Source organism: Vipera ursinii, assembly GCF_947247035.1.
Source record: "Vipera ursinii genome assembly, chromosome: 1".
Classification (NCBI taxonomy): domain Eukaryota; kingdom Metazoa; phylum Chordata; class Lepidosauria; order Squamata; family Viperidae; genus Vipera; species Vipera ursinii.
Window position 1 is genome coordinate 358,882,484 of NC_139512.1, and position 20,419 is coordinate 358,902,902.

Genomic DNA, 20,419 nt, shown 5'->3' on the forward strand with positions numbered 1-20,419 from the left:
GTGTTTCTTCGCTGGATGCTCACAATAGCTCGAAGTTACATTGGCTCTGAACAAATGATTCGTGACCGTTTTTCACACAACCATTGCAATGTCCCCACTCACACGATCTGAATTCAGACACTTGGCAGCTGAGTCATATTTATGACGGTCGTGTGACCTTTTGTGACCTTCTGAACAATGGCAGCGATTCACTTAACTGTGGCAAGAAAGGTGGTAAAACAGGGCAAAACTCACAACTGTCTCACTTAGGAAAAGGGGTTCAGTTGTGGTCGTAGGTTGAGGACTGCCTGAACCCTCTGCCCATCCCAGGTCCTTGGGAAGGTTAGGTGGACAAAAGGGCCAGATCTCAACACCTGGCTGATTGGGCGGCCAACCGTCCCAGTAAGTTCTTTGGGAAAGGGGCTGCTGGTCACGTTTAACAGGAGATTGGCAGCAAATAAATTTCGTGTCAGAATCCATTTATATCATATTCATAAATGGAATGTTTCAAACATTATTCCATGGATTCTGCCATCTCCTGAAGAGAAGAGAATGGATGTGTATTGAACCGGGATTAGGCATTTCAAAGGAAAGGAGAAGCCTTTTGAACTGGGGAAACAAAAGGGGGGGCTAGCATCTGGCTTGTGTCACGGAAGAGAGCAATAAACATGAAAGGTCCTAAGTTCCTTTTTCCCCACGAGAGGGATGATACGAGAGAAAGGATGGGGGACTGACCAAATGGGGTTAAGGGGGGTTAAACCGGGAACTCTTTATAAGGGTTTAGTTCGTGGAATAATATTAAGTCCTGTCTCGTATTCCTACAACCAAGCACGCCATAGTAAAGATTCTTTTTGGAATAGATTTGACTCCAAGAATTTTGTCTTCCTAAGACGTGGTTTGGGGTGGGTCCTGACATTTCATCATAAATAAAAATAGAGATGGATGGATAGATACACAGATGGGTGGGTGAATGAGAGATGGATATATACATACGATGGATAGAAATTAGATACATACATGCATACATACATAGACATGCAGAGATATATAGAGAGAAAATGGATGGATAGAAATGCCTAGAGATGATGGGTGGATAGATAGAAATTAGAATAGAATAGAATTGGACTTTGGAGGTCTTCCGGTCCAGCCCCCTGCTCAAGCAGGAAACCCTAGACCAGGGGTAGGCAACCTCGGCTCTTTTATGACTCATGGACTTCAACTCCCAGAATTCCTGAGTCAGTATGCTGATTCAGGAATTCTGGGAGTTGAAGTCCACGAGTCATAAAAGAGCCGAGGTTGCCTACCCCTCCCCTAGACCATATAAGACACAGAGTCACGTGGCTCTTCTTTCTCAATCTGGGGCCCCTGAATGTGCACGGACTTCAACTCCCAGAACGCCCCAGCCAACCACGTGACGCTCCTAAGGAGCCTGCCCGCGTTACCAGACGCCGTCCTTGCAGGCGGCTTCCTTTTGCGCGCAGTCCAAGCGGGAGGGACTCGCTTTCCCAGCAGGCTCTAGGCGAGTTTTCGCCGCGCACGCGCAGTACGGAGCCCATGAAAACCTGCCTCTCTCTCAGGCGGGGAGCGACAACCCAGCGGCCGCCGGGAGCCTTGTTGGTGGGCGGGGACAAAATGCCCGCCCCGCCCCCCCCCGCCTTTGCCCCCTAGAGGGCCTTCCCCGCGGCGCCAGGCTGTAGGGGCGGGGCCTTCCTGGCAGGTCGCGGCTTCCTCGCCCCGCCCCTCCCTTGCGCCCGCCTATGGCTGCGCCGAACGGCCGCCCGCCCCGCCTCCTCCGCGCGCGCTCCCGCTGGCCCCGCCCCAGGCGCCGCCGGTGACGGGCGGTTGGAGCGCGCCCCCTCGCGCCCCCCCTCCCCATGGCGGTCCCTGTGCTGGGCGCCCTCCTGCTGGTGCTGCTGGTGCTGCTGGGCGGCCTCTGCCTGGGCAGGTAGGCCCCCCCGCCCCTCCCCCCCGCCCCTGTGGGACGAGGAGGGGGCCTCTGAGGGCGTGCAGAGGGTGGGGGCGCCTGGGGGCGGGGCTGGCTGCAGCCGGGGAAGGAGGGGGGCTGCTGGGGGGGCAGGAGGGGGGTGGGGAAAGGTGCCTCTCGGGGAGGGGAGGGGGCTCCCCCCCCGGTTGTGCTTGGGCAGGGGTCTCCCCCCTGGGCCGCTTTCAAGACCTAGGGCAGGGGTCGGCAACCTCGGCTCTTTGATGACTCGTGGACTTCAACTCCCAGAATTCCTGAGCCAGCATAGCTCAGCTTGGAAACCTCTCCCCTCAGCATAGCTGGCTCAGGAATTCTGGGAGTTGAAGTCCACGAGTCATCAAAGAGCCGAGGTTGCCGACCCCTGTCCTAGACCTAGCACGTATGAACTAGTCCAGGAGGTTGGTGTCGATGAATTCAATTAATGGTGGGCAGGCGTGCTGTGAAACACAGCTGTTGGAACCACCTTTTGTCTGGTGCAGGGGTAGGCAACCTCGGCTCTTTTATGACTCGTGGACTTCAACACCCAGAATTCCTGAGTCAGCTATGCTATGCTATGCTGGCTCAGGAATTCTGGGAGTTGAAGTCCACGAGTCATAAAAGAGCCGAGGTTGCCGACCCCTGACCTAGGGCCTTCAGCTCCCAGAATTCCCCAGCCAGCGTAATGAAAACCAGGAAGCAGGGCTGGCTGGGGGATTCTGGGAGCTGAAGGCCCTAGGTCTTGGGCCCAGGGTGGAGACAACTGGGCTTGTCTACAGCTGTTCCTGCAGCCTCCGGGCTACTCTAAATTTGGAAGGGGGGGGCGCTTCCCTTCCCCGTCCCTGCCTTTTTTTTTTTTTTTGCTTCCAGGTAGGCCTCAGTTTACCACCAGAATGGAGCCCCAAATTTCCATTGCTAAGCAAAGCTGTCGTTAAGTGAGCTTTGCCCCATTTTACGACCTTTCTTGCCACGGTTGTGAAGCAAATCAGTGCAGTTCGATTAGTCACATGGCTTCCCCGTAGCTTGTCACAAAAGGGGATCACGTGACCCCAGGACGCTGCAAGCGTCGTAAATGTGAGCCAGTTGCCCAAGCGCCTGAATATTGATCACATGACTGTGGGAATGCTGCTACGGCCGTAACTGTGAAAAACGGACATGCTGCTTTACTTCAGTGTTGTAATTTTGTACGGTCACTAAATCAATGGTGGTAAATCAAGGACTAGCTGTCCTCAATTAAGAAAACATAGTGAGCTTTGGTGGAAAAAAATCAACGGTGCATCATTTATTGTCACCTTACATAATAGAGTGGAATGGAATGGAATGGAATGGAATGGAATGGAATGGAATGGAATGGAATAGAATAGAATAGAATAGAATAGAATAGAATAGAATAGAATAATAGAATACAGAATACAGCTGGAAGGGACCTTGGAGGTCTTCTAGTCTGGCCCCCTTGCTCAAGCAGGTGCAGAAATTTTCATGAGAAGAAATTGGTTCCTTTTTTACCCAGGTTAAAAAATGTCCAGTTTCCTCTCCTTAAAAAATAAAATAAAAGTGACTCTTGGCTTTGGGGTACCTTCACTGACCCCTCTGTGTGGGACGTCCTGGGGGCTTTCCTTCCTCTTAAGGGACAATGTAGGCCGGGGGTTTCTCAGAAGGCCAAAGCACCAAATGAGGTTCACACAGGTGTAGTTCTACAGGTGAAGTCCAGGAGCGTCTGGCTGGGCCTTTGGGGACTGTCCTCCCCCAGCCCCAATTTGGCAGGTTTAATGCAAGCCCATTCCCCTGTCTTGTTCCTTTTCTTTAACGAAAAGGGGTGACACAATAGCAGTCTTCCCATATTCGAGAGGAAGTGGCATATACACAAACAGTATGTGATCTGCTTGAGTAGGGGGCTGGACTAGAAGGCCTCCAAGGTCCCTTCCAATTCTATTATCCTGTTAAAGGACCAGGGGTGACCTGATAGCAGCCTTCCAGTATTTGGGGGGGCTGCCACAAAGAAGAGGGGGGAGTCAGCTATTCTCCAAGGCATCCGAAAGCAGGACCAGACGTAACAGATGGGAGCTTAACGAAGAGAGATCCAAACTAGGAGACAGTGAGGACAATTGGATCAGCGGGAACAGCTTGCCACCAGACGTTGTGGAGGCTTTTAAGAAGAGATTGGACAGCCATTTTGCCCAGAATGGGATAGGGTCTCCTGCTTTGAGCAGGGGGCTGGACTAAATGACCTCCAAGGTCCCTCCCAACTCTGTTATCCTGTAAATTAATCAGTGAGCATTGTGGAGCCTTTTAAGAATAGATTGGACAACTATTTGTCCGGAATGGTCTCGCTCTAGGGTCTCCTGCTGGAGCAGGGGGCTGGACTAGATGACCTCTGTGCTTCCCTTCCAGCTCTGTTATCCTCTTGTTTTGTTACCTCACAGATTAGAAAGCAAAAGCGGGTTGCTAACCACGATGGATGAAGGAAAGGGTGGGGACGGGGTTCACTCCGTGTCTGGCTGAGGACAGTTACTAGACAGAAATGTGCAGGATACTGCAGATTTGAAACACGCTCACCTTATGGGTGAGATGGACATCAGATAAATCGGGGGTCCCCAATCCCCTGTCTGTGGACTGGCATGCTAGATGCCACGCAAACAAACGAAGCCCCATCCACAGGATGTCGGCAGCACACGAAAACACACCCCTTCCAATCCACGGAAATGCCTCTGTCCCCGGAACCGGTCCCCCGGTGCCCCAAAGATACTGATATAAATGTCACAAATAAATTTTGAATTGTTCTGAGCTTGAAAAAGTGCAGAGGGATTGGTCTAATCCAGGGGTCTTCCAACTTGGCCCTTTTACGCTGGCTGGGGAATTCTGGGAGTTAAAGTCCACAGATCCTAAAAGGGCCACGTTGGAAGGCCTGTGGTCTAATCTAATGTTTCTCAACCTTGGCAGCTTGAAGATGGGTGGACTTCAACTCCCAGAATTGAAGTGGAATTGGAGTTGACGTCCACCCATCTTCAAGCTGCCAAAGTTGAGAAATGTTGCTTTGACCTTTTATTGGAAGTGCTTGAAGCTCTTTTCACCATTCCAGACATGTTCTGAGTTCAAAATGCGCCCCCTTTAGGTTTGGAGGATGAGCAGCTGCGTCTGCCCATTGAGTTAAATGACCCCTTCTGGCCATGTTAGTTAAAGGATTCCCTGGTCTGTCCTCCCTGAAGGTGGCTCCTGTACATACTGATTACCAACTGGTGCCGGCGGCGTCTCCAGGCCGAGCTGAGGATCCAGTCGTTCTGGGTTTGGGGGATCCAGAATCTCAGCTTGAAGTTTCAAGAAGAGCAGCAGACGGTGGTGAGTAGGGAGTGTCTTGTGGTCTGAGGAACAAGGCTTAACTTCTCTGGGTCAAGCTTTCACTGGGTTTCTCCTCTCTCTGGGAGGGAGCACAAGTCTAATTGCGGGAGATAAGCCAGGAGTAAACACAGTAAACTGTGGTCTGTAGTAAATGGTGGTTTATCTTACATCGTCTACAATATCATACACCAGGAACAATATACACACCTGTGCTAATACAGCAGGATCCAACAAACCACAGTTACAGCAGGAAACGGAAGAGAGAGAGCACCTCGGAAGAGCCTTCCCTTTATACAAAGGCTCTTAAAGAGACACAGACCCTGCTGGCTCTTAAAGAGACACAGACCCTGCTGGCTCTTAAAGAGACACAGATCCTGCTAGCTCTTAAAGAGACACAGTGTCAAGCCCCGTGGGCTTGCCGCTTCAGGGAAGGGAAAGGGAGACAGCCGAGGGAGCCCGCGGTTGGACGGCAAGCTGCTGATGACCTGGAATCCCCCTTTGCCTGGGAATCCCTCTGCCTGACCTCTGAGCAGCTGAGGCTCCTGGTTGCATGCTGGACTGCTGGAGACGACGCTGGAGGGGAGAAGTGGAGGCCAGCTATGCTGGTTTTAGGGACGGGCGCTGGATGCTGGCTGGTTGGATGGGGGGTGGAGCTAAGGGGATTGCCTGTATATAAGGCGCTGGGAGCAAGTCACTCCCAGTGCTGACTTTATTTGCTGTTATTTGCCGTCAATAAACACTGGTCAGAACGTTCCTGCCTAGCCAGCTACCTTGTTGACCACCATTTATCATTTGGGGAACCAGGGCTGGTAAGGACTCTGAAAGAAAGTCAGCACTGGGAGCCAACCCTGCTGGCTGTTACAGACCCTACTGGCTCCTAGACACAGATCCTGCTAAGTCATCCCCATCATTACATCGTACATTACATAAGCTGGTTAGCAGTTAAATCATTACTTTGACATGTTCACCTCTGGGCAGGTACGTGCAATGATGCCATAATTCTATTTATTCATTTATTACTTATTGCATGTGTTGCATGCCAACCCATCTCACTGTTGAAGCGACTGCATTGTTATGGCAAGGATTATTTTGGGGCGCTTAGAAGGTGGGCTGGCAATCATTTGTTCTGCAGGACAGGGGTTGTGTAGGTCCTCTGTATCCCCCCCCAATGTAAAACGATGTTGAGAGTCTGGAAAGAGTACAGAGAAGAGCCATAAAGATGATCAGGGGAGTCAAGGCTAAAACATATGAAGAACGATTGCTGGAATTGCGTAGGTCTAATTTAATGGAAAGAAGGACCAAGGGTGACCTGATAGCAGCCTTCCAATATTTGGGGGGCTGCCACAAAGAAGAGGGGGGGGAAATCAACTTATTCTCCAAAGCACCTGAAGGCAGGACAAGAAGCAACAGATGGAAACTCATCAAGGAGAGAAGCAACCTGGAATTAAGGAGGAATTTCCTGACAGAGCAATTAACCAGTGGAACCACCTGCCTCCAGAAGTTGTGGGTGCTCCAACACTGGAGGTTTTCAAGAAGAGATTGGTCTAATTTTTAAATTTTAATTTTAATTTATTGTACAGGGGCCTTTAATTTTAATTTTATCTTAACTTCTGTATTTATTGTATGTTATTGTTGTTAGCTGCCCTGAGTCCTTCGGGACATTGTTGTTGTTGTTGTTAGTTGCGAAGTCATGTCCGACCCATCGCGACCCTATGGACAATGTTCCTCCAGGCTTTCCTGTCCTCTACCATCTTCTGGAGTCCATTTAAGCTTACGCCTCCTGCTTCAGTGACTCCATCCGGCCACCTCCTTCTCTCTCGTCCCCTTCTTCTCTTGCCCTCCACCTTTCCCAGCATGAGGCTCTTCTCCAGTGAATCCTTCCTTCTCATTAGGTGGCCAAAGTATTTGAGTTTTAGCTTCAGGATCTGGCCTTCCAAAGAGCAGTCAGGGTGGATCTCCTCTAGGACTGACCGGTTTGATCGCCTTGCAGTCCAAGGGACTCGCAGGAGTCTTTTCCAGCACCAGAGTTCAAAGGCCTCCATTCTTTGGCGCTCAGCCTTTCTTATGGTCCAGCTTTCACAGCCATACATTGCAACTGGGAAGACCGTAGCCTTGACTATACGCACTTTTGTTGACAGGGTGATGTCTCTGCTTTTTAGTGTGCTGTCTAGATTTGCCATGGCTTTCCTCCCAAGGAGCAAGCGTCTTTTAATTTCTTGACTACAGTCCCCATCTGCAGTGATCTTGGAGCCCAGGAAAATAAAATCTGTCACTACCTCCATTTCTTCCCCATCTATTTGCCAGGAATTGAGAGGGCCGGATGCCATGATCTTGGTTTTCTTAATGTTTAGTTTCAACCCATGTTTTGCACTCTCCTCCTTCACTCGCAACAAGAGACTCTTTAGTTCTTCTTCACTTTCTGCCATTAGAGTGGTATCATCTGCATATCTTAGGTTGTTGATATTTCTTCCGGCAATCTTAATTCCAACTTTTGATTCATCTAGCCCTGCCTTTCTCATGATGTGCTCTGCATATAAGTTAAATAGGCAGTGCGACAGTATACAGCCTTGCCGGACTCCTTTCCCAGTTTTGAACCAATCAGTGGTTCCGTGTCCAGTTCTCACTGTTGCTTCTTGACCCGCATATAGGTTTCTCAAGAGACAAATAAGATGGTCTGGTACTCCCATCTCTTTAAGAACTTGCCACAGTTTGTTATGATCCACACAATCAAAGGCTTTAGCATAGTCAATGAAGCAGAAGTAGATGTTTTTCTGGAACTCTCTAGCTTTCTCCATGATCCAGCGTATGTTGGCAATTTGATCTCTAGTTCCTCTGCCTCTTCGAAATCCTGCCTGTACTTCTGGTAGTTCTCGATCCACATACTGCTGGAGTCTAGCTTGTAGGATTTTAAGCATAACTTTACTAGCGTGAGAAATGAGTGCAATGGTGCGATAGTTTGAACATTCTTTGGCACTGCCTTTCTTTGGAATTGGAATGTAAACCGATCTTTTCCAATCCTGTGGCCACTGTTGAGTTTTCCAAATTTGCTGGCAAATTGACTGTAGCACTTTTACTGCATCGTCTTTTAAGATTTTGGAAAGCTCAGCTGGAATACTGTCACCTCCACTAGCTTTGTTGTTACTCAGCTTTTCTAAGGCCCACTTCACTTCACATTCTAGGATGTCTGGCTCGAGGTTAGTGACCACCTCATTGTGATTACCAGGGACGTTAAGCTTATTCTTGTATAGTTCTTCTGTGTAATTTTGCCACCTCTTTTTAATCTCTTCTGCCTCTGTTAGGTCCCTGCCATTTTGGTCCTTTATCATGCCCATTTTTGCATTAAACGTTCTCTTCATCTCTCCAATTTTCTTGAAAAGATCTCTGGTCCTCCCTACTCTATTGTTTTTTCTATTTCTTTGCATTGTTCATTTAAGAAGGCATTCTTATCTCTTCTAGCTATTCTTTGGAATTCTGCATTTAATTGGGCATATCTTTCTTTTTCTCCCTTGCCTTTCGCTTCCCTCCTTTCCTCCGCTATTTGCAAAGCTTCCTCAGACAGCCATTTTGCTTTCTTGCATTTCTTTTTCTTTGGGATGGTTTTGGTTGCTACCTGTTGTACAATGTTGCGAACCTCTGTCCATAGTTCTTCAGGCACTCTGTCTATCAGATCTAATTCCTTGAATCTATTTGTCACCTCTACTGTATATTCAACGGGGATATGATTTAATTCATACCTGACTGGCCTAGCGCTTTTCCCTACTTTCTTCAGTTTAAGCCTAAACTTTGCAAGGAGAAGCTCATGGTCTGAGCCACAGTCAGCTCCTGGTCTTGTTTTTACTGACTGTATAGAGCTTCTCCATCTTTGGCTGCAGAGCATATAGTCAATCTGATTTCTGTGTTGACCGTCTGGTAATGTCCATGTGTAGAGCCGTCTCTTGGGTTGTTGGAAAAGAGTGTTTGCTATGACCATCGTATTCTCTTGACAAAATTCTATCAGCCTGTGCCCTGCTTCATTTTGTACTCCAAGGCCAAACTTGCCTGTTATTCCGGTTATCTTTTGGCTTCCTACTTTAGCATTCCAATCCCCCATGATGATAAGGACATCATTTTTGGGTGTTAGTTCTATAAGGTGCTGTAGGGCTTCATAGAACCGGTCAATTTCATCCTCTTCAGCACCGGTGGTTGGGGCATAGACTTGGACTACTGTGATATTGAATGGTTTGCCTTGGATTCGAACTGAGATCATTCTGTCATTTTGAGGATTGTATCCCAGTATTGCTTTTCCTACTCTTTTATTGACTATGAAGGCTACTCCATTTCTTCTGAGGGATTCTTGCCCGCAGTAGTATGCCTGATGGTCATCTGAATTAAATTCAGGACATGGGGACATAGGGCGGCATATAAGTCCCAATAATAAATAAATAATAAATAAATAAATAACTGTTTGGAACGATATAAGGTTTCCTGCCCAAACAGCGAGTTGGACTAGAAGATCTCCAAGGTCCCTCCCAACTCTGTTGTTCTGATCATTAATCAGTGGAACGGAAGTTGCCTCCAGAAGTTGTGGGTGCTCCCAACACTGGAGGTTTTCGAGAGGAGACCGGACGGGCATTTGTCTGGAATGGCCTAGGGCAGGGATGTCCATAAAGATTCTCAGCCGTCCAGACCAGGGTCGTCCCAAGGCCAAACGTCTTCCAAGAAAACAAGAAAACTCCGTTGTCTCTTGAAAAAGCCCCTTTGGGTTTCAGACTCCTGGACTTCGACTCCCAGAATTCCCCGATCGTCTGAGTCCACAGGTTCCAAGCTTGGCTATCCCTGGTCTAGGGTCTCCTGCCCAAGCAGGGGGTTGGACTAGAAGACCTCCGACTCTGTTACTCTGTCTTTTCAGGAGATTGACAGCATCTGGATCTCCAGCAGGCTCCTGAACAATGACGTGCCGTAAGTCTCCGGGGCATTTGTGTGTGTGTGGGGGGGTCTTCTGGGCTCTGGGTGTTGAAACGGGCGGCCTCTATCAACAGGATGGCTCTTTCCCCCTCCCCCCCTCAGCCTCTCTTGGGGAGAAGTCCCATCTCGGGAGGTGGACCCTGGTCGCCTTCTGGGAAGGACCCAGCTGGGTCAAGTCTTCAGGCCGACAGCTATAACTATTCCTCTCAACTGAATGAATAAATAATAAATGCACGTGGGACGTTTTGCGCTTCTGGGCCGCAGGGAGCTTTACCCGTCGTGGCGCCTTCTAGAAGCCCCAGAGTTCCCAGCCAACTCTTGGGGTGTCCGGTGGGGAGCGAGGCTTCCTCTCCAGGCGGCAGGGGAAAAGGGAAGGGGGTCCTCTGCATCCCGCTGCCACTGTGCGGACCGGCTGCTTGCGACAACTTGGGCTTCTGTAGAGCGATGTCACGTTGCGCGGTGGCTCTGTGTTCTGTGGGTGCTCCGTCGCTGGCGGCTTTCCAGAAAAGCTTCCACAACCCTTCGGGATGGAATAAGCAGGACTAGATGACCTCTGAGCTGCCCTCCAGCCCTAGGAGTCTATGATTCTGTAAAAAAAAATGAAAAAAGAAAAAAGGGAGGGGAAGGAAGGAAGGATGATAAGAGAGAGAGAGGAGGAAGGAAGGAAGGAAGGAAAGAGGGAGAAAGGAAGGGTAGAGAAGGGAGTAGGGGAGGGAAGGAAGGAAAAAATAGGTTGAATGGAAGAGAGGGAGGAAGAAAGAACGAATGAAAGGAGGGAAAAAGGAAGGGTAGAGAAAGGGGAGTGGGGGAAGGAAGGAATTAAGGAAGGAAGGAAAAAAGGAAAAAGGATGGGAGGGAGGAAAAGAAGGAAGGAAAGGGGAGGGAGAAAGAAGGGAAGGAAGGAAGGAAGGAAGGAAGGAAGGAAGGAAGGAAGGAAGGAAGGTCGGTCACTGCTGGAGTTGTGGGTGCTCCACTGCTGGAGGTTTGCAAGGAGAGATTTTCCGGGCTCTTGTCCGGGACGGCATAAGGACTCCTGCTTTGGACGGGGTTGGACTCAATGACCTCTGGGGTCCCTTGGATTCTATGACTCTGGGCGCACGAGGTCCTCCATCCGTGGCTCTCGGGGTGGGAAGCCGGCCGCCCCTTCCCACCTCCAGCTGCCTCCTCTCCTCTGCCTTCCCCTGCAGGCGCTACCTGGCCTTGTGCTTTGGGGAGGTGCGCATCCGGGTGGACCTCCAGAAGCCCCCCGACCTGCAGCCCCCCGCCCCCCCGCCCCCCGCCCCGGCCGAGGGCCCCCCGGCCGAGGCGCTCTCCCTGGGGCCCTCGCTGCTGCAGCTGCTCAGCCAGGTAAGGCCCGGCTCCCCCGGGGGGGGTCCGACTCCCTCGGCAGGCGCTGCCCACCAGCTCCCTCCCCTCTCTGCCCCCCCAGCTCTGCTCCTTCCACGTGGACTCGGTCAACGTGATGGTGCTGCACGTGGCCGCCTCGGAGTCTCTGTGGCACGTCCAGGTGTCCAGGTCCCAGCTCTTGCTGGGCTGCGAAGGCAGGAGGTGAGTCGCGTGGCTCGGATCCTTCCCGAAGGCCCCTCTGGGGAGGAATAGGGTGGGGGGGAGGGGCGAGGAGCGGCTGCACGAGGACACCCCCCCTCAGGCACGCATGGGGGGCCCGGCTGAAGTCCTGGGGAGGGGCCCCGTCCCACCCCAGGCAGGGCCAATTCCTGCTCCATCCCAGAGCGGGGCTGGAGGGCCCAGGCTGTGTGCGGCTGGGGTGGGGGGCTGGGGGTCTTTGCATCCAACGCCTCCTGTTGCCGCCCCTCTGAGCTGCTCTCCCTCCCCCCCCAGCGTGGCCTGCGAGCTGACCTGCGGCCAGGTGAACAGCAAGGTGCTCAAGAGCAGCCAGCAGGTAAGGGAGGCCGGGTTGGAGGGGCAGGCGAGACCCCCCAAGCCTGCTTTCCTAGTGTGTGGCCCGGGGTTAAAAGTTGTTTTGTACTTATTTACTTACTTATTAAATCTTTATGCCACCCACGTCCCTTGTAAGGTGACTTTTGGTGGCTAAAATAGGAAAGGAACAACATCCAGGGGGTCTCGGGCACCCAGCCCTCCCTCCCTCCCACCCATTAATGAACATTTAACGTCCACTTTAACCATCCTTGCCTCTGTTTTAAATTTCCTATTGAGTTTTTGTTTTCAACTTTTTATTTGTACACTGCCCAGAGTCCCTCTGAGAGGGAGGTGGGATTGATAGGTAAGTAGGGAGGGAGAGGGATGATGGGTGGGTGGGTGGATAATAGACTTGATAGGTGATGGATGGATGATAGATGATATATAGATTGACAGATGAATATATCATGGACAGATTGATGAGGGAGAGAAAGAGAGATTGGTATACTGATAGATGATTGGATAGATGATGGTTGAATGATAGACAGAGATAGAGATTGATAGACGATGGGGGGTGGGTGGATGATAGATAAATATTAGAGACAGACAGATTAGGGCCCTGCTGGGCTGGGGGCGGGAGGGTCTTCCCTGGAGGATTCTGGCCCAAGGGCTGGACCCAAACTGGCCAACTCCGGAGCAGAGCAGGGCAGCGTTGCTGAGGTCAGTTGCCAGGGCAGGTGACCCACAAGGGTCAAACAAGAGGGCTGCCCCTCTCTCTGCCCCCCTGCAGTGTCTCCTGGCCGGGGGGGATTTCAGCGGGGGCCTGCGAGGGGCATCCTCCAAGGGGCTTCCCTTTTCTTCCTTACAAGCTGTCTCCCCCCCCCCCGTTCCTCTGCCCAGGATGATGCCTGCCTGGCCGAGCTCTCCCTGGCGCTCTCCGTCTCGCTGGACGTCGGCCTGGCCAAGCCGCAGCTGCAGAGCGTGGCCCTGGGGGTCTGGGGGCTGCACGCCGAGCTGCACGAGGGGCTCTTCCACAGCGAGCTGCTGCAGCGCCTGGGCGGCCGTCCCGGGAACGGGGCAGGTGAGCACCCCAGGGACCCTCAAGGCAGGAGGGGGTGGGCCGAGGGGGTGCCCCCCGGGAGCCGATGGGCAGCGGGCAACGAGCGTGCCCCTCTCCCACCAGCCGGCTCCAGGGAGCCAGTGGCCTCGGCTGGTGCCCACCAGGTCAAAGGGGGCCGAGAGGCGGGGGGGCTGCTTTGCCCCACATATCTGGGTCAGTCGGCTGCCGCCTGGGTTTTAATCGCTGGTCCGTTGGGCATCCTTGGCTGGTGCCCAGAAGAATGCTGGGGGGGGAGCTTGGCTGTCTCCCCCTGCTTCTGTTTCACGGGGCCCCGGGGGCTTTCTTCTCCTCCCTGTCGACCCCCAGATTCCCCGAAGGCCCTCGGTCTGGGCCTGGCCAGCCTGAAGTCCCTGCCCTCCCAGCTGAAGGTAGATCTGGAGACCACCAGCCTGGTCCTCTCCATGAACAGCCAGAAGAGGTAAGGGGTGGCGGCTGAGGAGGGCTCTGCTCTGCAGGCCAGACCCGAGTCCCCCCCCCCGAGAGCCGGCAGGGGCTCTAAGCGCCAGAGGGCTTGGGGGACCCCCCTGTTCTGAACCAGCCCTCTTCTCGCACCCCTAATCAAAAGAAGAGTCTGGAAAGCGTCCAAGACCAAAAGGCTTCTGCCAAGTTTTAATTACACTGATACAAGAATACAAGAGCTTGACTTCTCAAACGGAAAAGTTGCTTTCAGCAACCAGCCCCTCCCCAAACACTTCTTTTATAGAGAGCTCAGGGCGTGGTCTCCCTGTGCCTCCTCCCGAGGAGTCCCATAGCCTTTCTTTGTTTGTCCCTGCTCGTCTGCCTCCTGCGTCGGGCGTCCTTGAACAGGGCCAGCTGTGGGTCATCATCCTCCGCACTCTCGGGCTCACACAGCTGAGAAGAGGTTCCCGGCTGAGGACTCTGCAAAGTCTCCAAATCATCATCAGCCGGTTCGTTTCCCTCCTCCCCCACATCTGAGTCCTCCGATACATCGGACCCGGCTGTCGGACCCACAGGCTGGCCCTGAGTCACAACACTATCCCGCACCGCAGGGCCCTTCCCCCGGGTCTGCCGATCCGGATGCGGTCGGGATGGGAACTGTTCGTGAAATGCAGTCACCAACGCAGGGGCATGAACGGCGGTCGCGTCTTCCCATGTGAAGTCCTCCGGCCCGTACCCTTTCCACTCGATCAGGTACTGGAAGCGACCTTTCAGCCAGCGGGAATCCCTGATGCTGGCGACCTCGTACTCGGGGGTGCTGTCGCCATCACGAGGTCCTGATGGGGGAGGTTCCGCTTGGCGAAGTGGACAAGCCGGTTGTTCGGGGACCAACAAGGACCGATGGAAGACGGGGTGCACGCGCAGGGAACGTGGCAGAGTTAAACGATAGGCGACCGGGTTGATGACGGCCTCGACTGGGAACGGTCCAAGGTAACGGTGGTCCAGCTTCCTCGCCGGCCGAGTGGATGGTAGGTTCCTGGTGGACAGCCAGACCCGATCCCCCACCGATAATGGAGGCGTATCCCTTCTCGACCGATCGGCGAACCTCTTGTAGTCGGCCTTGGCCTTCTCCAGCTGCCGTCGCACCAACCGATGGATCGCCTGTAACTCCGCCATGAATTCGTTCGCTGCCGGCTCCGGTGAGTCCACGGGAGAAAGGGGGAAAAACCGAGGGTGATAACCCACATTGGCCAAGAACGGTGTCATCTGCGTGGAGGTGTGCTGCGAGTTGTTAAAGGCAAACTCGGCTATGGCCAAATAGTCCACCCAATTGTCCTGCTGCAGGTTAACGTAGCAGCGCAGATACTGCTCCAAAATGCCGATGACCTTCTCGGTACCCCCGTCGGTCTGAGGATGATGCGCGGACGAGAGGCAAACCTTAATGTCCAACGCCCGCATCAACTCCTGCCAGAAGCGGGCTGTAAACTGGGCCCCCCTATCGGAGACGACTCTATCGGGAAGGCCGTGCAGCCGGAACACCTGTTGGATGAACATGCGACTAGTGGCGCGAGCTGACGGTAAGCCGCGACAGGGGATGAAGTGCGCCATCTTGGTCAACATGTCCACCACCACAAACACTGTCGTGAAGCCGGAGGATGGGGGTAGATCCGTCAGAAAGTCCATGGACACAGCCCCCCAGGGTCTCTTGGGCGTTGGCAAAGGCTGCAGTAAACCAGGCGGGGCCCCTGTCGCTGACTTGGCCTGCCTGCATGGGACGCAGGAGGTGACATAAGACTGGACATCGTGTCGGACTCGGGGCCACCAGAATGTACGGGAGACCAGGTTCAGAGTCTTGAACAGGCCAAAATGCCCCGCAGCCGGGTTATCATGACATTGGCTGAGGACGAGTCCCCTGAGTGGCCCTCCTGGAACATAGAGCCGGTCACGATAATACAGGAGTCCATCCGTGACCGACCAAGGCGAATCTGGCCCCACCTCTTCCTTCCGCTGAGCCACCCACGCCTCCTGCTGCTGCGCCTCCCGGATCCGAGCCCGTATATCCACCGGCTCCCGCACCGCAGCAAAAGACTCGACGGGGATCACGGTCCTGGGCGGAAGCTTGTCTTCCACTCGGGTGTACTCGGGCTTCCTGGACAGAGCATCCGCTCTCTGGTTGTGCCCGCTTGGTATGTACCGCACCCGGAAGTCAAACCTCGCAAAGAAGAGGGACCACCGGATCTGGCGTTGGTTCAAATTCCGAGCGGTCTGCAGGCTTTCCAGATTCTTGTGGTCCGTCCGGACCTCGATTTGATGCCGCGCCCCCTCCAGATGATGCCTCCAAGCCTCGAACGCCGCCTTGATGGCCAGCAGCTCCTTCTCCCAGATGGTATAGTTGCGCTCCGAGGGATTCAATTTCCGTGAGTGATACGCGCAAGGGAAAAGGGTACCGTTGGGCGTCGCTGCCTGGAGTAACACGGCCCCAATGGCAATGTCGGAGGCGTCCGCCTCCACGACAAACGGCCGTTGCGGGTCAGGATGCTTCAAGATGGGCTCCTTCATGAAGGCGTCCTTCAAAGCTTGGAACGCCTGTTGTTCGGGGGCGTTCCACTGGAACCGAGTCTTCTTCTGCAGGAGCCGGGTGAGGGGGGCTGTCAAGGCAGCAAAGCCAGGGATGAATGTCCGATAGTAGTTGGCAAATCCAAGAAGTCGCTGAATATCCTTCACGCGACGCGGGGGTTGCCAACTCTGCAACGACTCAACTTTACTCGGTTCCATGGCGATGCCCTCAGGAGAAATGCGGTGACCCAAGAAATCAATGGTCACCTGGTAGAACTGGCACTTCTCCAACTTGGCAAACAGCCGATGTTTCCGGAGGCGCTGCAGGACCTGACGGAGATGCTGATGATGCGCTTCACGCGACGGGGAGTAAATCAGGATGTCGTCCAGGTAAATCACAACAAACTGGTCCAACAGATCCCGAAAGATGTCATTCATAAAATGCTGAAACACAGCGGGGGCGTTGGTCAGGCCAAACGGCATCACCGTGTACTCGAAATGTCCATAGCGAGTACCAAACGCCGTCTTCCACTCATCACCCGGCCGAACCCTGACGAGGTTGTAAGCTCCACGCAGGTCCAGTTTCGTGAAGATCTTAGCCTCCCGGAGTCGGTCCAAGAGCTCGGGGATGAGGGGCAGCGGATAGCGGTTACGCACCGTGATAGCGTTGAGTTTCCGGTAGTCACAGCAAAGCCGTAACTCGCCCGACTTCTTTTTGACGAAGAGCACGGGCGCAGACACTGGCGAGGACGAGGGCCGGATGAAACCACGAGCCAAGTTCTTCGTCAGGAAGTCCCGCAATGCAGCCAACTCGGGCTCCGACATGGAGTACAAACGCCCCACTGGGAGAGGCGCATCAGGGACTAGGTCAATGGAGCAGTCGTAGGGCCTGTGCGGGGGTAATTGGTCCGCCTCTGACTCGCTGAACACGTCAGCAAAGTCGGACAGTTCGGGAGGCAAGGAAACCCCTGGGGAACCCTCCACCTGGCCGGCACAGATATGGCGGGTGTGGTCCACGCACTGCAAACTTGGGAAGGTGACCAAGTTCTGAGACCAATAGATCTGTGGATCATGCGCCCGGAGCCACGCCAGTCCCAAGACCACGGGGAAGTGCAGATCCGAAGTGACGTAGAACTGAATGGCCTCCACATGGGTACTGATGGCCATACACACGGGTTGCGTGGCGGCCGTGATAGGCCCGGACAGGAGCACTCGACCATCGATGGTCTCCACAAGCATGGGCGGATCCACTGGACACTGGGGAACAGCCCATTTGGCCACAAAGGCCGAATCCATAAAGTTAGTGGTAGCCCCAGAGTCAATTAAGGCATGGACTGGAATCCCCTCTGGCTTGCCAGGAAGGATCAGACGTGCCTCCAAAATCAAATGCCGTGGAGGTTCACAGGCACCGTCGGAACAACGTCGCTCGGTGTGGATGTTGTGGGTCGCCCGATCTTTCACACCGTCTAGATCGGGCTCGGGCCGTTTCCCGATAGCAAAGCAGGGGACTTTCTCGGGGCAGGCTTGGTCACTGACGCCCGCTGACGCTTCTTCGGGCAAGAAGCAGCCAAATGTCCAGGGTCCCCACAGTAAAAACACAACCCCTCCGATCGTCGTCTGTCTATTTCCGTCACCGATAGACGGGACCTGGCGGCACCCAGCTCCATTGGCTCCTCCCTCTGGACTGGGGGCTCACGCACAACAGGGGCGGCAGGGGTCTGTGGGGTGGCACGGCGACTCTTACGCTGCTGCAGCCGGGCATCGATCCGCAGACAAAGATGGATCAGCCCATTCAGGTCTGAGGGAATGTCCACGCGGGCCAGCTCATCCAACATCTCCTCTGACAAGCCATCCTGAAAGGCATCCACGAGCGCAGCCTCATTCCAGGCGGAATCCTGGCTAAGCAGCCGGAAATCGCTGATATAGGCCTGTAGAGGGCGCTGACCCTGCCTCAAAGCTTTCAGGCGTCGGGTGGCCGTCTGCGCCTTAATCGGGTCCTCGTACATGAGGCGCATATGGTCACAAAACCCCCCAAAGTTATCCAACAAAGGGCTAGGCTGTGCCAACAGAGGCGTGCCCCAACGAGCTGCATCTCCCGACAGAAGGCTCAATACGAATCCCACCTTATCTCGGTCAGTGGGGAAATCAGCTGCTCTCACGCTGATATAAAGCTGGCATTGTCCCAGGAAGGCAGGAAACAGTTCTGGTTTACCAGCAAATTTATCCGGCATAGCTATCTGACATTTCCTCCTGGGTGGGGGGGCAGCATGTACCTGAGCCTGCAGTTGTGCCACCTGAGTGGCCAGCAAGGTGAGTTGCTGGTTGAGCTGGGCATTCTCGGCAAGAAGCTGCTCCATCGTAGTATTAAGGGGTGGGTGGCTGAAAGCAAACTGTTCTGAACCAGCCCTCTTCTCGCACCCCTAATCAAAAGAAGAGTCTGGAAAGCGTCCAAGACCAAAAGGCTTCTGCCAAGTTTTAATTACACTGATACAAGAATACAAGAGCTTGACTTCTCAAACGGAAAAGTTGCTTTCAGCAACCAGCCCCTCCCCAAACACTTCTTTTATAGAGAGCTCAGGGCGTGGTCTCCCTGTGCCTCCTCCCGAGGAGTCCCATAGCCTTTCTTTGTTTGTCCCTGCTCGTCTGCCTCCTGCGTCGGGCGTCCTTGAACAGGGCCAGCTGTGGGTCATCATCCTCCGCACTCTCGGGCTCACACAGCTGAGAAGAGGTTCCCGGCTGAGGACTCTGCAAAGTCTCCAAATCATCATCAGCCGGTTCGTTTCCCTCCTCCCCCACATCTGAGTCCTCCGATACATCGGACCCGGCTGTCGGACCCACAGGCTGGCCCTGAGTCACAACACCCCCTTCCCCCGCCCAGGCTGGGCCAGGCGGCCAGGAGACGCTTCCCTCTCGCCCCCTCCAGGCACCTCAGCTGGACCCTGAAGCTGCTCCATTTCGCCCACCAGTGCGATGAGGAGCAGATCCCCCTGCGCAGCTTCACCCCCACCTGTGACCTGCCCCAGATGAGCCTCGAGCTGGTGCTGGAAGGCAAGTTGGGGGGGGGTCCCACTGGCCTGGCCTGCCCTAGAGGAGCCGGCCTCACTGGCCCAGAGGGAGGGGCGCAGGGGGGGCAGGGCAGGAAGGCCGTGGGAGAGGGGGACCCCCAGCCGCCTTTTGGGTGGGGGCTGATTTCTTTCACACACCCCCTAGAAATTGTTTGGTTTAGGGGTGGGGGCGTTCTTGATCCACAAGCCTCTGAAAGCCCCCCCCCGGCTGCCTTACAGGCAGTCCTCGACTTACAACCAAAATGGAGGCCCCCCGTTTTTGTTACTAAGTGAGACATTCCTTAAGTGAGTTTTGCTGTCTTGCCTCGGTTGTTAAGTCAGCAACACGGTCGTTAAGCGAACCCGGCTTCCCCGTTGACTTGTCAGAAGGTCGCGAAAGGAGACAGTGTGGACCCCCCCCCAGGGGACGCTGCGACCGTCATAAATTGGAGCCGGCTGCCGAGCATCCAGATTTTGATCCCGTGACCCCAGGGAGGCTGCGACGGTCGTGAGCGTGAAAACGGTCACGCCTTTTTTGGTGCCGTTGTAACTTTGAACGGTTGCTAAATGAACCGTTGTAAGTCGAGGACTCTGCAGCCCTGGGAAGGCGTCCCCTTTGATTCGGGGACCTTCGGGCGGAGGGGGGAAGCCCCTCAAATCCCACCCAGCCGGCCGGTTGTGCTGGGAGGGGTGGGTGGGTCCAGGCCGGGAAAGGGCGCCACCAGGTGATCCTGAGGAAAGGGGGGAGCTGTCCTCCTCCAGCTCAGCCCCGCTCCCTCTGCCCCCCCCCACAGATGGGCTGCTGTTGTCGCAGAGCCGCCAACGGATCGTGTGCCTCAACCTGCTGAAGGCCAGCCTGCAGGTGAGCCCCTCTGCGGCCCTCGGGGTCCCTCCCCCCACCCCACCCGCTACCCCCACGGCCGCCCCTCCCTCCCTGCCTCTCCGCTTCCCCCCCTCGCAGGTCATGGCCATCGACGTCTCCGTGGCCGTCCTGCTCAACACCTGCATCGTCCACTACCGGCACCAGGAGTTCTGCCACTGGGCAGCCATGCTGGCCGCAGCCGAGCGCAGCCCCGCCTGGCCCCTCCCGGCCCGGCAGGGCCCCCCCGGCAGCAGGTGAGTGGGCAGGGACACGGCGGGCGGGAGGCCAGGGAGCCCAGAATTCCCGTCGCTAAGCGAGACCGTTTTGCCCCACCTTATTATTAT

The 20,419-nt window shown here is 54.4% G+C and overlaps 1 protein-coding gene across 1 annotated transcript in view; it reads left to right on the top strand.

The window, feature by feature from the left end:
- Positions 1 to 1,793: 1,793 nt before the first annotated feature.
- The window catches only part of BLTP2 (bridge-like lipid transfer protein family member 2), a 32,509-nt gene continuing 13,883 nt past the window's right edge, over positions 1,794 to 20,419 (top strand). The window contains exons 1-11 of the mRNA XM_083379726.1: positions 1,794 to 1,924; positions 5,143 to 5,272; positions 10,161 to 10,210; positions 11,404 to 11,563; positions 11,646 to 11,764; positions 12,056 to 12,116; positions 12,995 to 13,175; positions 13,521 to 13,632; positions 19,093 to 19,217; positions 20,008 to 20,075; positions 20,175 to 20,329. Of these exons, the coding sequence (XP_083235852.1) occupies positions 1,854 to 1,924; positions 5,143 to 5,272; positions 10,161 to 10,210; positions 11,404 to 11,563; positions 11,646 to 11,764; positions 12,056 to 12,116; positions 12,995 to 13,175; positions 13,521 to 13,632; positions 19,093 to 19,217; positions 20,008 to 20,075; positions 20,175 to 20,329 (1,232 nt within the window). The 5' untranslated portion in view covers positions 1,794 to 1,853. The remainder of the gene's footprint in view (positions 1,925 to 5,142; positions 5,273 to 10,160; positions 10,211 to 11,403; positions 11,564 to 11,645; positions 11,765 to 12,055; positions 12,117 to 12,994; positions 13,176 to 13,520; positions 13,633 to 19,092; positions 19,218 to 20,007; positions 20,076 to 20,174; positions 20,330 to 20,419) is intronic.